Genomic DNA, 20,079 nt, shown 5'->3' with positions numbered 1-20,079 from the left:
AATTCAGTTGTACATTCCATGAATTTGCTGAACAATGAATCAGAAAGTAAATTTTCAGTTAGAAATTATTCGGGGGGGGTTTAACCAACCCCTGCAACTCCCTTATTTATATTATATATAGTATATACACCTAGAATGGTTCCACTTGTGTAATTCCTATGATTCTAATTGTTTTAGTATTTTCATTAAGTTAACTCTGAAGTTTATCCTTTAGGATCTATTTGCTGTTCAAAATTCTATCTATAACTATTTTTGCTGACATTTGTCTTTTGTTCAGATACAAGGATCTAGCTGTCACAGAATGGAGATGGTGATAAAGACAAAGAAGAAATAGAATATGAATATTTTTGACCATAAGCATTCAGTCAGAACACTGGCCATTGAAGCTAAAGTTTGCTCTTGTTTTGGTGAAGCTGTACTTCTTAGTTCATGTTAGGGTCACTTTATCTCACCGAGGTAATGTAGAAAGTGGGCAGAGCCTCATCAGGCCACTGAAGCCAACCAATCAGAGAGTAGTTTGTGAAAAGTAAAATCTTTTGTTTAAACAAGTTGTATCTTTCTGTATCCATCAGTATCTCAGATGGTGGCTTTAAAGATAAGCCCCTGATGCAATGAGCTCTACAGAGAGCACCAGCTGTTACATCAAACTGTGTTCCATGCAAAAAAGAAAAAGCTATATGGGAGAGTTTCTGTCTTTGCTTTGTAACAAGGATCTTACCAACATTAGATTGGTACAGTGGCTCGCTTTGAGCTACTTCTAAATCTTTATGGTCAGATATTAATATCATCTGACCATAAACAGTAAAAATGTAAGATTTAACAATTAGTATCTATTTGCATAGGTTATAAGTGCTCTGGTCTCAAAGATCCACACTTCATCCTGATGTCGCATTTCTTTATTCCACTGTAGAACAAAGTTGTAGTACTGTCATGAAACCAGAGACCATAATGCGCAGACCTAAACAGAAGATCTGAGCTCACACCAGGTTTTACTTAATAAAAGCGTCTCCAGGGAGACATAAAAACAGTCCGTCATAGTTCTCCAGAGTTCAGACACACAGGTCCAGTGAGGGAGCTAGAGGTCGCTGGACGCTCCCTTCAGGCTGGAGCGCTGCTTCTTCTGGTCCTTCTGACCCATCACTCTGTACAGCTTCTTCTTAGCCTCCCTCTGCCTCTTCAGCTTAGCCTCCTCGTTTTTCTCCTTTTGCTGGAGGAACTCTTTGTGTTTGGCATGCTGCACCTTGTGGGCATTCTTCCTCTTGTAATTGTGGACTGTGCTCAGAGCATGGAGAAGTGCTGCCACCTAGAGGACCAGAAGAAACTGTCATCTTCTAACATGAGGACAAGACAATAAGCTGGCTACTGTTTGAAAAGAGATCACCAAGCTCTGATATCAGTGGAACCCACTCAGCTCTTAGACTGAAAATCCTGTTTTAAGAGGAATTTCATTAACCCACTTTCAGCAAAGGATGGGTCAAGTCAAAATTTGGGGTTTTGTCTTGACAGATTTGTCTTAATAAATACAATAATGTAGAACTGCTTAAATGAAGTTGAAGTAACAGATAAATTTGAGAAAATCCTTTTCAATCCAGTCCGGTTGTGCTCACCTTCCTCTCATGCGGCTCTCGGATCACGCTGGGCCTCTGGAGGTCCCTGGGGGTCTTTCCTTTGGGCTGCTGCTGTTTGGGTTTGCTCTTGAAGGGGAGGGCCTTCTGAAGCTCCTTGGGAATATGGAGCGGATTGAAGCGGCGCGGAGCTCGGACCACCGGCTAGACGGAACCACATAGATTCGCAACCAATCACATCAGGGAAATATTATATATACACATTAGATAACATTTGTAATAGTTTTATGTATGTACAAATTACATTTAAACACCTTAAGTGCTGCAATGTAAAATAAAGCAGAAAAAGAAGCAGATAAGAAAAAAAATCTAACAGGAAATAAAAATCAGGAGTGACAGTTGTTTCTTTTCCACAATAAAGACATTTCTGCCTTTATTTCGTAGAAGATCTCTGTATGAACACTGGATCTGTTTGTCATGTGAACAGAGTCAACACAAACTGTTAAATTCAGATTATTGACGTATCGCAGGTGAATAATAAATGTCAGCCCAATATTATTTTACAAAACCAAAGACATTAACAATAATGTATTCATACCCCTTGAACTTGAAAGAGTTCGACACAACTTTAAACCTGCAAGACCTAAACCAGTTATACTTCCAGTCTGAACAAGGAGAGTACTGATCAGAGATGCAGCCAAGAGGCTCATGGTGATTCTGGACCAGATGCAGAGATAAACATCCAATCTGTCCACAGAAAAACTATTAGTCATCTTCACTAATGTGGTTTTATGGAAGAGTGGTAAGAAGAAAGTCGTTGTTAAAAGAAAACCATAAAAATCCTGTTTGCAGTTTTCCAGAAGCCATGTTGGACACAGCAAACGTGTGGAAGAAGGAGCTTTGGTCAGACCAGAACAAAATTAAACTTTCTGATCAAAGTGCAAAACATGGAGAACTAACACTGAACATCACTCTGAACACACTATCCCCACTGACAAATATGGTGGTGGCAGCATCATGCTCTGGGTTGCTTCTCTTCAGCAGGGACAGGGTGAGAGTTGATGGGAAGATGGATGGAGACGAATACAGGACAATGTTGGAAGAAAAAAAAACCTGTTTGAAAAAGACTTGAGACTGGAGAGGAGCTTCACATTCCAGCATCATGGCCTCAGTACAAATCAGAGCCACATACAACCAAAAAATACAATCTAAATGGGGCGTGCCGTGGTGGCGTAGCGGTTAGCGCGACCCACATTTGGAGGCCTTGAGTCCTCGACGCGGCCGTCGCGGGTTCGACTCCCGGACCCGACGACATTTGCCACATGTCTTCCCCCCTCTCCCCTCAGCCTACTATCATATAAGGGACACTAGAGCCCACAAAAGACCCCCTGGAGGGGTAAAAAAAACAAAAAACAATCTAAACAAATGTGCAAGTCCAGTGCTGGCAGAAGAAATGGCTCGTGTTCTTTACTAAAGAGAAATTCTTCAACTGATAAAATCTGATGTCACTCCATTGTTGCTTACATTTGGTGAAGAAGGAAGTTATGATCAGTGTATTCTTCAGTGGTTTTCATATTGTTTTCTTCAGTGGTTCTTGGTGGAGCGCCCCCACGGGTTGCTCTCTTCCACAGAAAACCTTGTGGAAGAGAACTGCACCAGCTTTGGTCCCCAATCAACCAGAGTCAAAAATTGTCAAAAATTAAATATTAATGTTTGTCCATTCGGAACTGACTGTGGATCAGCGCTAGAGCAGTTCTTTTGCAATCAGAAGGTTACAGGTTTGATTCCAGTTTCCTCCTGTCACATTTTAAAGGCACTTAACCCCAGGTTACCAAGCAACTTGCATACTGGTGTGTGTGGCTATAGCATAAAGCATGTTCATGACTGAAAAGACGTACTTCCCTAAAAATTCATCTTGCTGAGTAATGGCCCAAGAGTTGGGTCAATGGAAAACCAGTGTCTTCAATCCAGGCCTTGAGGGCCTGTGTCCAGCAGCCTTGAGATGAGTCCCTGGTCCAACAACCCTGAATCTCCTCCTCAGTATTCAGTCAAGTCCTGCTAATGACTTTATATTACTCAGGTGTTTTGAAGCAGAGACACGGGCCCTCGAGACCTGGAGCTGAAGAGCCCTGCGACAGACTAGGTTTGAGTGAATGAAATGTTCCGTCTCCTTGACAACCTGCTCAGAAGGCTCTCATGAGGCTGTCAGGATGTGTGTTGTACCTTGTACAGAGAGTCGGGGTTGGGTTTGTTGCGGATGCCCAGGTCGTGTTTGAGCTGCCCCAGGGTCCTCATACCTGACCAGCTGTCCTTCTGACCAGCAGGGAGCAGCAGAGAGGTGACAGGATTGTAGAGCTGAGGGACTGACACTGGGTACCAGGAGCGCAGGAACACAATGTCTGCACACACACACACACACACACACACACCAAAACACACTGACTTTTCTACTCTGCAGCATTATCTGGTGAATGCAGTGAATTCACTACAGCTAAAGAAAACTCAGAGGAAACATTAGTAGAGCTTGTAGAAAGTGTGTGTAATCCTCAGAGCACAGTTAACTGATACATACTTGAGAAATGTTTGCACATCTCATCTGAAGAGGATCCCAGGCAGGATTCCTCAGAGTCTCTAAACCTAACAGTAGTGCTGAGCAGCTTTGCACCATAGAAACACTCACCACTCATGAGCAGTCGGTCCTCAAATGTGGCTCTGAAAGCTCCTGCAGGTGAAGACAGAGCCTTCTTGATCTGACCCCTGATCCCTGACACGGTTCGCACCGAGGCTCCTTCAAACTTGGCCACTTCCAGCACAGTGTTGAACATACCCTGAGCAACAGATCAACATTAGACCTGCTGCAAGGCAACGTCAGACCTGCTGCAAGGCAACGTCAGACCTGCTGCAAGGCAACGTTAGACCTGCTCGTGAGCTGGTGTGTGTAAATACACAGAACATGTTCCCACCTTAACAAAGCAGGTGTTCTTAAAGATCTTGAATGGATATCCAATCAGCTTGAGCTTCTTCACTATAGTCACCGACTTGTCCAGATCCAGAATGACTCCAGTGGCCGCGATACGAAAACTGGCCTGCAGACAAAAAACCCCAAAAAACCTGGAGTATAAAAACTGCACAGCTAAAAAACTGATTTTAAAGAAAACAAGATGTTTTTCTTAAACCTGTAAAATAAAGATTCTCAGATATATTGAGAATCTAGAGCAGATTGTAGTTTATCACCATGGAGTCAGTCTTACCTTAGTTCCAGTCACCGACTGCACAGCCAGGAAACCAGAACCCTGGGGTGTGATGGGACCTTTGAAGAGACAAACCCAGAGACAAGAACTTTTAAAATCACAATATCTGTTGGGTTTTCTTAGAAACTTTGTAATCTACTTTGAGTAATTAATTGAGCATATTGCACTGTTTGATAACTAGGATCAGTTGGAATGTATTTATGATTGAATAGAAATGGCCTTTTTGTAAGTTCCTTGATGACATTTAATTTGAATACAAAAATAAAATTGAATAGTTAGACCAGCGTTTTCTATTTTGTGACAGAGCGCCAAAGAGGACATTGATTTCAGTTGCCTGCTCTTAAAGGGACGGCTTTTTATGATATCCATTCTTCTGCAGCCACACATTGAAATCTGGCTGACGAGTGGACCAGAGAGAGTATTGATATGGCACAGTTTGGGGCATTGTGGTGCTGCAAATAAACGAGAATGCTGTAACACTAAGAGGTGGGCAAGATATCATCCCACAAACACACCGGCTCACCTTGGAAATTATAAATAAACTATCAATTTGCAGCGCAGACACAGAGTTGAGCGATGGGCAAGCTTGTTGAGATGTAAAAGCACATGCCACACATAGTTCACACAGATGTGTCATTGTCACTGCATGTTAAACATGCACCTCTAACAGCACGGCTATTTGTGGTTCACATTGAGTTTGCACAAGCAGAGGAAATGCTGTGGCTTTTAAATTTCATAACTACCTTGGTGAAGTATTAGCTGAAGTAACATGAGGGGTTAGTATAGTATAAATGCTGATACAGGTGAAGCAACAATGCCTTTGAAATCATCCAGCTTGAGTGGAAGATGGCACACGCCAGGTGAACTTCAGGGGTACAGTTGCCACAGCACACCAGGTGCTGATGGAGTGATCTGTGCCCCCAGCCCCCGACTTCTGTTCAATGCACCAATTATAAACCAGTCTTTCAGGAACAGCTCTGCTTTGCTGATGAAGTTTGCAGCGCAGTGGAGCACAGCAAAGACGCATACAGTCTGGGGTCACTGATATATAAATATATATATTTAAAATAAAAACAAGCAACGCTTAGCCTGGCAGGGGGGTAAATAAAGCCTGGTGCTAGACAGGTTTGTAAGCCACTGGGGGAAATCCTGAACAGTCTGTGATTTTTCTCACTGGAGAAATTGCTCCATCTATAAATCAGCTTGAAGTGTGATGGCATGATGTAAGTTCTCTGTTCAGAATGTTGAATATTTAAACGATGATTAATTGCAATTGAATGTGTCATTATTATCATATAAAAGCTGTTAAAAACAGATAATTTTAGTTTCTTCCTATCCACTGAATCACCATTCAATCTGAATGAAGCCAGTTGTCATCAGTTTGAAACAGATTCAATGGTAAGTGGAACTTTCTTTTGCACAGAGCAGCAGTGTCTCACCCCAGATGGAGGCTCCACAGTGCATGTGCTGCGGCGTGTACTTGAGCAGGCGGTGGCGCCCGTTGTGATCTTCCATGTGAAACAGAGGGATGGTCTGGAAGCGGCGCCAGCCCAAGGAGAAGATCAGAGGATCCTTCGTCTTCAGGATCCGCTCGTACCATCTGTGTTTCTTTAGTCGCATCTGGCACGCACACACACATACACACACACTTAATTAGGAATGCTTTATTGTCCGTGTTGCAGAAAGCTGTCTTTTGTCTTCACTCAACAACACCATCCAACACACTTCAACCATGGACTCAGCGGTTTAAAAACACCTAAAGATAATACACACTGCTTCATCTGGGTAAAGGTGCATGTTGTCAGCTGACAGTGTGTGTACATACCTGGAGATATCCTAAGTTGCCTTCGCTGGAGCCCAGCCCACCCAGGATTATGGGATAACGGGCATCAAAGTTTGTCACAAACTCACAAGGCAAAGAGCCAATTTCCATCCGGATGTACATTCCAGGTCGGAAGCCTTCATACTGAACCCTGCTCTCATCATCCATGTCCCCAAACGTCGCTCTGTTCAGCTGGGAGCCAACAGAAAGACAGACAGCAACCAGTCAGTCAGGCTGGAAACAGCAACCAGTCAGTCAGGCTGGTTTTTGTACCTCCGCCTGCTTCTGCAGTTCCTCCTTCAGGTCGTCGAAGTATGTGGCATCTCCATCATCATACTCGGAGTTGAAACGTTCCTTCAGTCGGCGTTTCTTCTCCAAACGTTTGTTCTTCTGAACCTCTTCATTATCCATCTTCACCTGGGGCTCTTCATCCCCATCATCATCATCATCATCGTCCTGTGTATCCTGCAGATCACACGGTGCATTAGGACAACTATTGAGATGGTCAATCTGCACCAGCAGCCCCGAGCAGCTGGTCCCATCATGAGTGTTTCTAGTTGAAGATGGACAGCAGCCCCATGAACCCGTCACAGAGCTGACCTGACCTGACCTCTGGCTCTTCAGCAGTAAAAGCTGAAGAACCTCAGCATCTTTCCAAAGGATGAAACATAATAATAAATGAGATTATCACTGTACGTCACAACAACTCTCCTGAATAACAACTATATTAAACTATCTGTCCTGTCTTGTTTTGTTTTGGGTTTCATCATTGGTTCTGATAGTACATTACATCAGACATGTGTGAAGACATACAAGCCTCTGGAAGAAAACAAACTAAGTTCTTCAAACACAGACAGTCAGACTGGCGCTGCTGCATTCCATACCTGAGGCTGGCTCACATGGACTTCTCCCGTCTCCAGATCTTCAAAGTCCCCATACATCTCTTCTAAACAAAGCATACAGACCACTCATATCAGTTCATCTTCCATATTGTTGGAATAATATCAATAGTAATCACAGGACAGAAAGGAACACAATGGAGGAACTATGGAGAGAAACACCCAAAAACACTGTTGGGTGGGACTATCAGAACAATAGAGGACTGGGATTGAGTTTTAGACTTCTGCTGAGGAAGATAAGATCGATAGATAAAATCAGCTTTACATGCAATTTTCAGCCAATCACCAATCTCCTGAAATTAAGGAAATTGATGCTGGTGCTGATGACCCCCTCCCCCTAATAAGAGCATGAGAGTATGATGTAGAGTAGAGTGAGCTTCTGTTGCTGAACTCTTCCTACCGTCTTGTTTCAGCAGCGTGGCTGCATCCTGGCCTTCCTCCCACTTCCCCGTGACGAAGCAGTCCCTGATGGAGTCCAACACCTGAAACACACAACATTCCACCTCAACATGGCTGCGTTCTGTAGGCCACTAGCTTAGCGGCCTCGGTGTGGAGAAGGCAGGTGGAAGTTGACCTCTTGGACATCCCAGTCGTGGCGGGTGTCGGCATGGAAACGGGAACAGTCCAGAGCGTTCGCTTGGAGCTTTTTGCTTTTCTGAGGTCGGCTCACTCTGAACAGCCCTCCCAGTTCCTCCTCCTCTTCCTCCGATTCCGTCACCTCAACAACTTCAAAACAAAGCCAGTGAGTTTGAGACATCCTTCAGAGAGCCACACTGTAGATGTGAGCAAACTTATCACAATATAAACATTTCATGTCAGTTGATATTTTTTGTTTTAAATATCCGAAATATTGCCAAACTGGTGGCGAGATCATTCCTGTTTTATCCACAATTTTCTCTCCACATTATTGTTTGTTTTTTTATTACGAGCTATGAAGCACAGCAGTGAACCCTGAAACTGCTGCTGTGCAAGTTACTCAACAGGTTGTTGCTAGGTAACACTTAGCTGCTTAGCTGGCTGTGAGAGGTGGAGCGGCTAAAGCTTTTCCTCTGCCTCCATCCCCCAGAATGCTGTGCAGATCTGGAGGATGGAGTAATTTCAGTGAAATTACTGAATATTAAATCGTATGCATCATCTGTTGACCACATGCTTATGGTGAAATATGTTATTGATTTACTGCCGTGATCTAATAGATGTTCATAAATGAGAGGCTCAATCATAGGCCTGTCACGATAGCAAATTTTGCTGAGCGATTAATTGTCTCAAAAATTATTGCGATAAACGATAATATTGTTTGAAGACCTTTTTACACTGATTTAATGGAAATGACGTAATAATGCATGCGATTTCTTGTCAAAGACAGATACACTTTATTTTCAAAAGAACACTAAACACTGGAACTGATAAACAAAATAAACAAAACAACCAAAAACAAAAATAAAATTGATTCTCAGTCTCCATGAACAAAAAATGTACTGGAAAAAAAACTAAACAACATAAAGCCAGAGTGGAAATAAATACTGCATTCAACCAAAAGAGGGCAGATTATGAAGTCTGTATATTATGTTGCCCTTCAGTAATAATTAGATTTAAATAGAGAAGACGGGCACATCGACTACCTGATGCAATAGTTCACACTACTTGATTTTTTGCTCCTATTTTTCCCCTTATGACAATCTTAGCACGTTGGTCTTCCTAAGATTGTGTGGTGTGTTACGGTAGATCGTCGTGGCCGCTCCGATCTAAATCAGGGGTTTTCCCCGACTGGGATCTTAACGCAGCCTGTTGAATGTGACAGGTAGCCAATCAGAAAGTGTGGATTCTCCTCCCTGTTTTCTGAGGGGAAATTACGTCGGGGAATCCCAAACAGCTGACACGGCGCAACCCGAAGTCCAGCGGACATTGGAGATGATATGTGGAAACAACATTAATGTTTATTTAACATGCAAAGAATATAGAAATGACAAGAGGAGGAGTTGGAGCGAAATTGCTACCGCAGTTGATAAACCCAGTAACTTTTCAGCTGTTCTTCGTTAACTTGACATAAATGGGTTCTAATGATTTTCATTCAGTCAGGACTTTACGCTGACACTAGCCACATGCATTGCAGGTAGATTGTAGTAAAGCATTGATTAATGCCTGGTTTTAAAATCAGTTAACTGGACTTGTAGCCATTATTTTGTGCCCATTGTTGGACACCACACGGCAGGACCGAACCCGATCGAACCGTTATACCTAGGATTTCTGTCGGCTAATGTGTGGTCTGTCAGGTTTTGAAAATGGGCCGACAATCGGCTGACAGCTCTAAGATCGTGTAGTGTGCACTGGGCTTTACACTAAGGAAATGAGAAAGGAGGAGTCAGTGGAGAGCACCGGAGTTGAGCCCTTTTTCATTCGGTGTCATCAACAGAAGGAGAAAAAGGACGGAAGAGACGATAATGCCGATAATTAAAATGACATCGATAGTTTTAATTTATCGTACATTAATTGATTTACTGTTTATCGCGACAGGCCTACTCAATCATAAATCAACTGATTTATTATCTGAAGAAATTAAACCAGACTGCGTACCTGAACCATAAACAAGTTTTCTCAAATTTGGGGCAGCTTCTTGTTGCCGTAGGAACGCCTCCGCTGCTTTCTGCTGCAGACCCTCCTTCCATCTGAGAGCCCCTGTGGGTGTGAACAGAGAGTTAAAGCATAAAGAGAAAACACAAAGTCCCTGCATGTCAGTGGCCAATCCTTCTGGTAGAACCGGGTCAATCAGGAGGATGCAGTGACGGAGGGGAGTCCCCTGGTGGCCTGGGCCCAGTATGAATGTGTGAGCAAATACAACAGTTCTGAATCTATGTGACTGAACATGGACTGTTGGGCTTCATTTGAAGCATGTCAGAGCCTTTCAGGTCTCCTTCAGAGACATAAACTAACAGCTTTGACTGGTATACAGCAGCAATTAAAATGGAAAAAAAAAAAAAAAACTAAATAAATCAGTAAAAAGATTTCTCAGCTACTCGATATCTAAAGGCTCAAAGAGAAACATATTAATACAATGAACATGTGGACGAACCTGAAGCAGATCTAAAGGACCCATGATAGTTACCCTCCTCCTGATCCTCCTCACTCTCTCTTTCAGAGTGCTGCTTGCCCAGCTCTTCCTCGCCCTCATCAGTAAGCTCATCCTCTGATTCTTCATCCTCTTCCTCTTCAGAACTGTGGCCAGAGTCTCCAGATGTTCCTGCCTCCTCTTCCTCTTCACTCATCTCCAGCTCGTCTTCGCTGTCTGCGAACGCCGGCAGCTCAGCACAGCTTCCTGTTCTTCCTCTCTCTGCCTCCAGCTTCTGCTTCTTCTGGGGTGGAGCGCCACCTGCTGCCGTCTCTTCACATTCAACATCACCTTCATCATCAGCCTGGTCACTGCCTTCGCTATCATCTTCCTCACTGACATCCTCCTCCTCCTGGGTGAAAATCACCTTCCTTCGCTCTCTGTTGGTGGTGGGATCCCAGACACTTTGTTCTTCAAGTATCTCCTTCTCTCTAACACACACACACAGTTGATTAGTATCATTATTATGATAGGCATCTGTGTGTGTGTGTCTATGTGTGAGAGAGAGTTTACATGAAGCAGACAGATGCATCAGTACACCATGTGAGAACAGACCTGGTGTGTTGGCTGATGTGCGACGGTTCCAGAGTGGCTGAGCCAGTGAACAGAGACACCTTACTGGCAGCCATCTTGGTGTCCAGAGTAGAATGTGCGTCAATGAGAGACTGGACCAGCTCCGTGGTGGGGCGCGCCTCCTCCTGTCAGCCAGCAGGCGGGACAGTGAGCAGAGGCCAGGTGGTCATAATGAAATGCTCAGACCTTGCATGAAGAAGCATGTACCTGCAGCTGGTTGACGTGACTGGCGGGCAGGTCGATGTAGACGGCGTCCTTGTCATAAACCAGCCCCCCCACCCCTCCCATGGGGGCATACAGCAGGCGCTCCTTCTCATTCAGAGCTCTCTTCTTCTGAGCATCAGGAAGTGGACACGGGTCGGACAGGAAGCCCACGTCTCCCACCTGGAAGTCTCCTACACCTGTCGTCAGACACCACATTACAGCAGCAGGTTGGCTTTCCAATGCAAAGCCTTGACTTAGATTGAACTATGTGTGCTAGGCTACATTCACACAGCAGGCAAGCATGACCTTTACCTGACCTTTACCTGACCTTTGCGCCCATCAGAACGATCTGTGATCTGAGCCACTTCCATATGTGGAACTAAATTGGATTCTTATCTGATAATTCTCAAAGCGTCTGCGGTCTGAACATCCATGTCACATTTTATCAGTCTTTTGCATCATTGATATGAAACATGCATCATAATTGAATCAGAAGTGAATCTCAGAGAGACAAGAGGGTGAATGTGTGAAGGTTTTCAGGCCTGAACACATCACAGCTCTGCTGAGTGTACCTGGGATGTGGACCTGGCTTTTGTTTTTCAGATGTGCCCCTCTCAGGTAGCCGTACAGAGACACCGTCCGGTCACATTTAGGATCCGTCCTGACCTGCTCTGGGTCCGTTAAATCCTCCATACTGAAAAAAACCCCCAGAGAATTATGAAGAACTGAAATATAAAAACCAGCATTAAGAAGACTAATTACTAGTGCCTTCAGGTGATGTTAGTGTTATTAAAGCAAAACAAAAATTGCTGACAGCCCTGCTGTTCATTTGACTTTCCTAATAAACGTCAAGATAATACGGTGGCCGACAGGTGCAAATGCGCAGCAAAAGAGAAAACATGCAAACAAAAAAGAAGACACCCCCGAATGAAATGCAGCAAACAAAAAGAGAGACGCAAACACCCCCGAATGAAATGCAGCAAATAAAAAGAGAGACGCAAACACCCCCGAATGAAATGCAGCAAACAAAAAGAGAGACGCAAACACCCCCGAATGAAATGCAGCAAACAAAAAGTGTTGAAAACGGAAGTGCTCCAGACCACTAGGGGGAGTCAAAGAAAATAGTATTCATTTCTATGGGACCAGATGCAAGATTCTTCTTCTTCTTCTTCTTGGTATTTATTGGCGGTTGGCAACAAACTTACAGTAGCATTACCGCCACTTACCAGTATGGAGTGTGGTTCGAGATGGTCTATAAACTTTCACTTTCTACCTTTTCCCTCCATTAACTCCTGATTAAACATACCCCCACACATACACACCTGCTTATATTATCCAACTTGCTTATAACTTTATATACCCCTCTTTGATATTCTTTACACATTCACACCCAACTTGCTCTACTCATATCCTATGAAATAGCTTTGTTTTTTTAAGATACCGAATAATTATTTGAATATGTCTACTCCCGAAATCTCTCCTCAAAAATTCTATTAAATTAAACCTTTCTTTAATACCTACACACTCTCTCAGCATGCATCTTCTCTCTTCTTCATACTTACAACACTCTAAAATAACATGCTCTATTGTTTCAGACTTCTCACAATAATCACACTTTCCAGATGCAAGATTCAGAGAGATACCTTTACTTTCTTTCAAATTTCTTTCTCTGAATCTTGCATCTGGTCCCATAGAAATGAATACTATTTTCTTTGACTCCCCCTAGTGGTCTGGAGCACTTCCGTTTTCAACACTTTTTATTTGCTGCATTTCATTCGGGGGTGTTTGCGTCTCTCTTTTTATTTGCTGCATTTCATTCGGGGGTGTTTGCGTCTCTCTTTTTATTTGCTGCATTTCATTCGGGGGTGTTTGCGTCTCTCTTTTTATTTGCTGCATTTCATTCGGGGGTGTTTGCGTCTCTCTTTTTGTTTGCTGCATTTCATTCGGGGGTGTCTTCTTTTTTGTTTGCATGTTTTCTCTTTTGCTGCGCATTTGCACCTGTCGGCCACCGTAAGATAAAGTACCAGAGATCCCATCTCAGTAGAGATCATATGCATATGGTTCAATCTGAACTGTTTACAGTGACATCACAAGTTCCTGGCTGCTGGGGCCCCATCATGTGGAACATCAAGAGATCTTGTTCCGTTTGTTTTTGTCCCTTTTTTCTCTAAATTGGTAGCAATTCTGCAGAAAATATTTTCTGATGTTTTTGATGATGCAACATGATATTAAACAGATTGTAAATTTAAAACTGAATAACATTTAGAAATCTAAAACAAACTTCCAGAAAACGGGAAAGCAGCTTGAAACACTGAGTTCTTTTAAATCAAGACTAAAAACCCTGTTTAGAGTTACTTTTGATTAATAATAAATCAAACATGGACCAACATATTCGATGTATATTGCTGATTTTGATGATGGCACTTGACAAAATATAATGTTTGTTACTGGTTTCTCAGTTGGTCACTGCATGTTGTTTTTAGGACTTTTTAATCTGTTTTATGATATTTGAACTGCTTTGTGGCTGAAATGTGATACACAAATAAACTAGATGAGGGGTTCGCAAGTCCAGTCCTCCAGAGCTACCATCCTGCAACTTTTAGATGCATCTCTTTTCAAACACACCTGGTTCAAATAAACTGCTCATTACCAGCCTACTGCAGAGCTGAATGTTTGCTGGTGAGGAAATTCAGATATTTTGAAGCATCTAAACATTGCAGGATGGTAGCTCTTGAGGACTGGACTTGGGGACCCCTGAACTAGATTGTTTAAAATTCTGGTTTGCAATAATGTATTTAGCCACTTAGATGAGCTTACAGTGTCACAAACTGGTAATTATGGAAATGTTATAAGAATTTTGATTCATGTAAACAAGAAGCTCTTCATAATGTTTACCAAGCCCAAAACTAAAAGTAGTGTTGGTTCCATGAGGGCAACAACAGAAAACAATGATTTTAAAATATGATTAAATTCAGTCGTTGTGTGCAGCACAGAGATAAAGTTGCACTACTTAACAAGTGTCCTGATGTAGATGGTTCAATGGTTCAAATGGTTCAAATTGATTCTTAATAGTTTTCAGAAGTATACAAGCCATACAGGCTACTGTCAAAAAGAAGGAATGGATTTTCAAATGCTTTTTTTTATCATCAATCGCAATGAACACCACAAAATATCATAGTTAACCAGATCACCCATACCCAAGCTCTGACAATGATCCAATAGAATCATTAACTATGCGACTAACAGCTTTTTCCACAAGTTGTGAAATCTGTCCAACTTCCATCCCCTCTGCAGATGCGCGCGCGCGCGCGCACACACACACACACACACACACACACACAGCTGCACTAAGCAAAGACTGGTTGAGACTTTAGCAACGAACATTTATATACTTTAGAATTTTATTTATCACAGAGGGTACCATTGCAATTTTGTTATGTTTTAGAAACATAACTACAAATAAGAAATAGGAAGATAAAGACTGAGTTTCTGCACACACTCACACTTCAACTGCACCTCAAAAGCAGTCAATTTGTGTTATTTTAATAATAGTAATATTAAGAATGTCAATAAAGTTGGCCAAGTAAAAACTCCCAGGCTGCACTTTGTGAAAGAGGAATTTCCACAGCTCCCACTCACCGGTCAACCAGCAGATAGGGGTGAGACGTCTGCCACACCAGAGGACGAAACTTCATGACTGAGATGAAGCGGCCCAGGTTCTTCACCTCCTGGGTCTGGTACTCCCCGTAGACCATCCCAGACAGGTAGAACAGCTTGGCCCCCTGCAGGAGCCAAACCCAGCTTACATCACTGCCCTGAGCTCCACTATCTGGACAGAGAAGCCGTCCAGCCGGAAACATCTGATGGTGTACCTACCTGGTAGACTTCAGTCCAGAAGCGGTGCTTCAGGGTTTTCTTCGTCTTCCTGAGTGACTTGTTGTTCTTGAATGAATCCAAGTGAGTCAAAACACCCATTATACGAGGGAAACCATGAACCTGACAAATGTTGAGGAACTCAAAGGTCTCCATCTCAAAGCCGAAGCTAGCATCAATTAGCATCAACACCTGCAGACAGAAAGAAGCTGCCTCACTCACTCTGTTTTTTAACATGTTCAACTGTTCCAGACCAACAACAATGTAATAATGTAGAAACAGCTGAAACCAAATATTTACATTAGGGTCACTGACCAGATAAAGCATATTGTATGAATTACAGATGAATGACTGTGCTTTCATTCCGTGAACACAAAAAGTATAAATGATCAATATTTCTCACAGAAAACTTTAAATGCAGAGAATGTTTTCATCTGCACTAACCGGGTCAAACAACAGCGCCATCTTGTGATGTAATCAGAGTAGGTCAAACCATAAACAACTGAGGCTGGATACATGAAAATGGAGGAAGTTGTGAGGATTTCAGTGAAGATTTGAGCAACTTATCTGAAGCTTTAGAAGAAGAAGTTAGATGTAGTGTGAAGAAGAAGGAGCTGGTTCTATTGAAGGGACAATGGCTATATTTATTTGAGCCAGATAGTTCAGGAAGCAACGGTGACTCCAAGGTTTCTCGGGAGGAAGGATCCAATGACGAGCAAATGAGAGTGGAACCTTCTGGTATCAAGAAATTGGACCCAAAAGGATGAACTGGACTGCTGGAAGTCCACAACTCTCTGATATCTGGGCTGGTTTTTCTGGATTTTTTCACACATTAAAGTTTTTTTAGGTGTCGCCTTTAAATTCAACAATAAGAGGGTCTATGATTACTTTAATGTGTTAATTTTGATTAATTAATTACATACTCACTTTTTTCCCACCCCAACATACAAAGGTTCAGCCCAGCACCTTTGTATTCACACATTTCTGGTATGCCCATAAACGTGGCACACAAACAACGTCCTTAAACAAAAGTGATGTTAATTTCTGCTTCTAAACCGATCTGATTGGATGCAGGAGAACTTGTTGTGTTCAAGTTGTACTAAAAGGAGTTAGTACATCAGCAAAGCTAATCAAGTCTAAAATATAATCTCCATGCTGCAGCAGAACAAATGTCCAACACTAATGTCAGCATTCACATTTCTGAAGAAGCTTTTGATTAAAGTGCTATTATTTAACTCAAAGTGTTAAATGCGTCCCACCACTAGAACTAGAAGCATTCAGTCACATTATCTGAGCTTTCCCAAAACATTTAAAAGGCACGTTAAGTTTAGTGTATGTAACCTTCTGACTCTGAATAAATGAATTCCTACATCTATTCAATATCGTGGCATTTAGCAAACCCAAATCATTTAGTTGATCTGAATTGATCTTAAAGGTTTTGACTGATTTAACGTAACACAAAGAGAACAAAGTTTGTGTCTCTTAATATCTGGTTCCAGCTTCATGTACTGGATCCGTCTGGGTTCCATCCCCTCTGTAATTGTGAAATCCCTTTATACTAGCTCACTTGCCCAGTGTTATTACATTCCATTAGCTCTGAATAGAACACTCACCAGGTCTGCCACCTTAGCCAGATCGATCATCGTGTTGATGTCGTTGTTACACTCCATGAACGTCAGCCGACGCTTCTTACCTAGAGAACACACAAAGTCCATGTTTATTTTATGCAATAACTATTCCTACCATAAACTGATCACATGACAGCGGGTCATCCAGCTAAGAGATTAAATAAACATCTTTATTTTTTTAATTACATGATTTAAAATATGTCCTGATACGTAAAACCTGAAGATGATCAAATGTTTTACTACATGATGTCGTGTGGCTCTTGTCAAAGTTAAAGCTGAAACCTACCGGACACAATAGTCACAGGTCCACATATATCTCCAAGCTTCTGTCTGGTGAAATTCTTGATCAGGCAGCGGATCAGGGTACTCTTTCCCACCTTTGGGGGTCCAACCACCACAATCACAACTGGCGGAGGTTCCAGTGGGGTTCGGTCCACCACAGGGATGTGGTGCTTTTTAGCTTTGATGTCTTGAGCCCTGGAGAGAAACAAACCTTTAGCAAACTATTATTGGAAAACACCAACTGTGTAGTGGAAAAGAACCTGTGGAAGGTCTTGGCCATGCGGACAGCAGACTGAACCGAAAACGCTTTGGGGTTACGTTTGCGCTCATCTTCTTCAATCGATCCCTCCTGTTTCTTGGCTTTCTTCTTCTCTGCCTTTGGTCCGCTGTGTTTCTGCTGGTGCTTCTTCTGTTTCTTTACCTTCGCATCCATCTTGCTCTCTGCGTTGCACAAAGGGAAAATGGCTCACGAAAAGGCATTAAATAAAGTATTATTCAAACTGTTTCACAGCAGTTGCAGTTGGGGTGAGAATCAGTGAAAACAATCTCAAAGTGTAAAAGTTACAGATGAGTGAATGGTAATAATCCTACCAGCATATTTAGCTGCCAGTGTTTTAATGCCTTTGGTCAAACTCCTCAGTGCACCAGAACATAAAACTCTTTCAACCTGATGGGCAGCTTAAACTGAGATGGATGAAAAACCATGGTCAGAATATTCCGCCTACCAGAAAAGTTTACACCACAAAGCTCCAGTTTGGGAGGAATAGGAAAAGCTACTTAAGGGGAAATGCACCACAACCCAAACCCCAAAATAACACCAAAAGCATGATGGTGGCAGCATCATGCTCTGGAGCTACATTCATTCAGCTGGAGTTATAGTTTTGTCAAGGTGTATATAGATCTCTCACAACAAACAATAAATCAATTAATCGCATGATAAATTACATTTTCCACTTGCATGATTTATCGATTTTCTCTATCAAAATCTGGATGACATAAATCTTCAGTCTTTAGCAACTTTGGTCTCAACTAGCCCTTTTTTATGACAATTTTGTTTACAGTGACTTCATAATTCATTTATTTCATTTTATTTGTTGTTTCTGTTGTTTTGTTCATTTATTTTGGATATTTAAAAATTACCATTGTATTACTTGTGGTCTCAAAACCAGAATGAAATTGTTTATTGTGATAACTTCTGGGTCAATTTATCGTCCAGCAAAATATGTTATTGAGACAGGTCTGGGTGGATAAAATTATGAACACGACTAGTCAATTTTGACTCTAAACTTTTACATGTCTGCTACCGACCTAGAGATGAACGGGGATGTTTCAGCATCACGGTGAGCCGAAAAAGCATCTAACTCAACAAAGCATTACTTCCTGAGAGGAAAGGAGTTGAACTAGCCAAACCAGAGTCCTGAACTAAATGTTTCTGTGGATCCTCCTGAAGAGGCCCGCGGACAGGAGGACCCCAGAGGGAGGGAAGATCTGGAATCCAGACTAACTCCCGGTAAGGACTAAATCCTGAAGACTATGAGTGTACCGGTACTTTATTCTGAGAAAAGAATTGTTGGTCAAATAAAAAAAATCTTAGAATGTGACCCTTGATTTTGCTTCTACATCAGGCTCTACTTACATTCCAAATAAAGCTGGAATGTAAAATTGTAAAAGTAGGAGAAAATGTCTAATGATTCCATCAAGCTAATAATTGAATATTTTATCGGGTTTTAGTTTAATCCAGAAACACTTCAAACTACAGACATGAGCAAGAAACATCAGACAACTTCTGAGCTCACCTGAGGACAACAGGTAGTAAAGAAGATGGAACTCAGCTGGTCGCTGTGCCTTTCCGGGTACAACCCGAACAGGTTTCTGGTTTAGTTCTACCTCAGACTATTAAAAGAGCTAAGTGCTTTTAAAAACTGTTTTCAATCCACGGAACGTGAATATGCAGCCAGCCTAAAAGCTGGCTGCATATTCTAAAAGCCGCCATGTTTGGTCTGTAGAAGAGCCCACTGAGTGGAACAGACTGCGGGACACGCAGAGTTAGAAACACAACCTAAAACAGTCCGCATGAAAACATAACTGTTACCTGAAAACTAAACCGTCCGCAGAATTCCTCCTGGTAAACTCCTGGTTTGGTCTCACACGTGCAGAGGAAACGATGAATGGGAAGTTTGTCACCGTGCAACAATTCTCCAATCCGACTGAGAACAAATATTCGAAGGTTCCGCACAAGGGGTTATGGACTGCCATACTATTTCACCCCCTGTTGGTTGAATGAAACTGGTGCATCTACAGGCAAATATGTGTGTTTTATAGTTTGTTTTTCTTGTAGTGTATGAATTATTCAGGATTTTTCCTAGTCTTTTCATTCACCGTCAGGAATGAAAATAGTAACCTCCATCACAGGTGGGTAGAGTACCCAAAAACTGTACTCAAGTAAAACTACAAATATTTCAACTTGTTTTGATAGAAGTATAAGTTCAAAAAAATAGTCATCACAAGAAATTACTCAAGAGTAATAAAGTATTTGGTAAAAAAAAAAAAAAGTCTATTCCAGTAAAGAGTAACTGATCAAAACAATTATTTAATACTTAAAAATGACAGACAGATCTAAATATAAAGTTATATTTAGAAATGTTGGGATTTTAAAAACCAAAGTGAAATATAATTCATATAAATAACATAATTACAAAATAACAAAATTGGGCAAAAGAAAAAAAAAATCTAAATCAGTTTCTTTCTATATAAAATATGAAACTTTAACAAAAACTGCAAGGGTGTGTGTGTGTGTGTGTGTGTGTGAGTGTGTGTGTGTGTGTGCGTGTGTGTGTGTGTGTGTGTGTGTGTGTGTGTGTGTGTGTGTGTGTGTGTGT

The 20,079-nt window shown here is 41.9% G+C and overlaps 1 protein-coding gene across 1 annotated transcript; it reads right to left on the bottom strand.

Annotated features, from left to right (window-relative positions):
- Positions 1 to 881: 881 nt before the first annotated feature.
- Positions 882 to 19,382, bottom strand: bms1 (BMS1, ribosome biogenesis factor). Its single transcript, XM_023341277.1, has 23 exons — positions 19,293 to 19,382; positions 17,461 to 17,641; positions 17,205 to 17,395; positions 16,904 to 16,983; positions 15,294 to 15,482; positions 15,057 to 15,199; positions 11,990 to 12,111; positions 11,421 to 11,614; positions 11,196 to 11,338; positions 10,638 to 11,071; positions 10,109 to 10,210; positions 8,112 to 8,263; positions 7,938 to 8,019; positions 7,523 to 7,584; positions 6,912 to 7,103; positions 6,642 to 6,830; positions 6,256 to 6,436; positions 4,817 to 4,875; positions 4,529 to 4,651; positions 4,246 to 4,393; positions 3,789 to 3,964; positions 1,608 to 1,769; positions 882 to 1,303 (listed from the first exon to the last, which is right to left on the bottom strand). Exons 2-23 carry the CDS (start codon positions 17,631 to 17,633, stop codon positions 1,076 to 1,078), a joined length of 3,525 nt encoding a protein of 1,174 aa, XP_023197045.1. The 5' UTR covers positions 17,634 to 17,641; positions 19,293 to 19,382; the 3' UTR covers positions 882 to 1,075.
- Positions 19,383 to 20,079: the final 697 nt, after the last annotated feature.

The sequence above is a fragment of the Xiphophorus maculatus genome, chromosome 10 (genome assembly GCF_002775205.1).
Source record: "Xiphophorus maculatus strain JP 163 A chromosome 10, X_maculatus-5.0-male, whole genome shotgun sequence".
Lineage (NCBI taxonomy): Eukaryota > Metazoa > Chordata > Actinopteri > Cyprinodontiformes > Poeciliidae > Xiphophorus > Xiphophorus maculatus.
The sequence above is the reverse complement of the archived record's forward strand: the minus strand, read 5'-3'. Positions and strand labels throughout refer to the sequence as shown.

Coding starts and splice junctions, on each gene's coding strand:
- bms1 (XM_023341277.1), bottom strand. CDS start 17,633: ATGGATGCGAAGGTAAAGAAACAGAAGAAGCACCAGCAGAAACACAGC. Junction 6,437..6,641: donor GCAACTTAGGATATCTCCAG/GTATGTACACAC, acceptor TGTGCGTGCCAG/ATGCGACTAAAGAAACACAG. Junction 1,304..1,607: donor GAGAGCCGCATGAGAGGAAG/GTGAGCACAACC, acceptor CTGGTCCTCTAG/GTGGCAGCACTTCTCCATGC.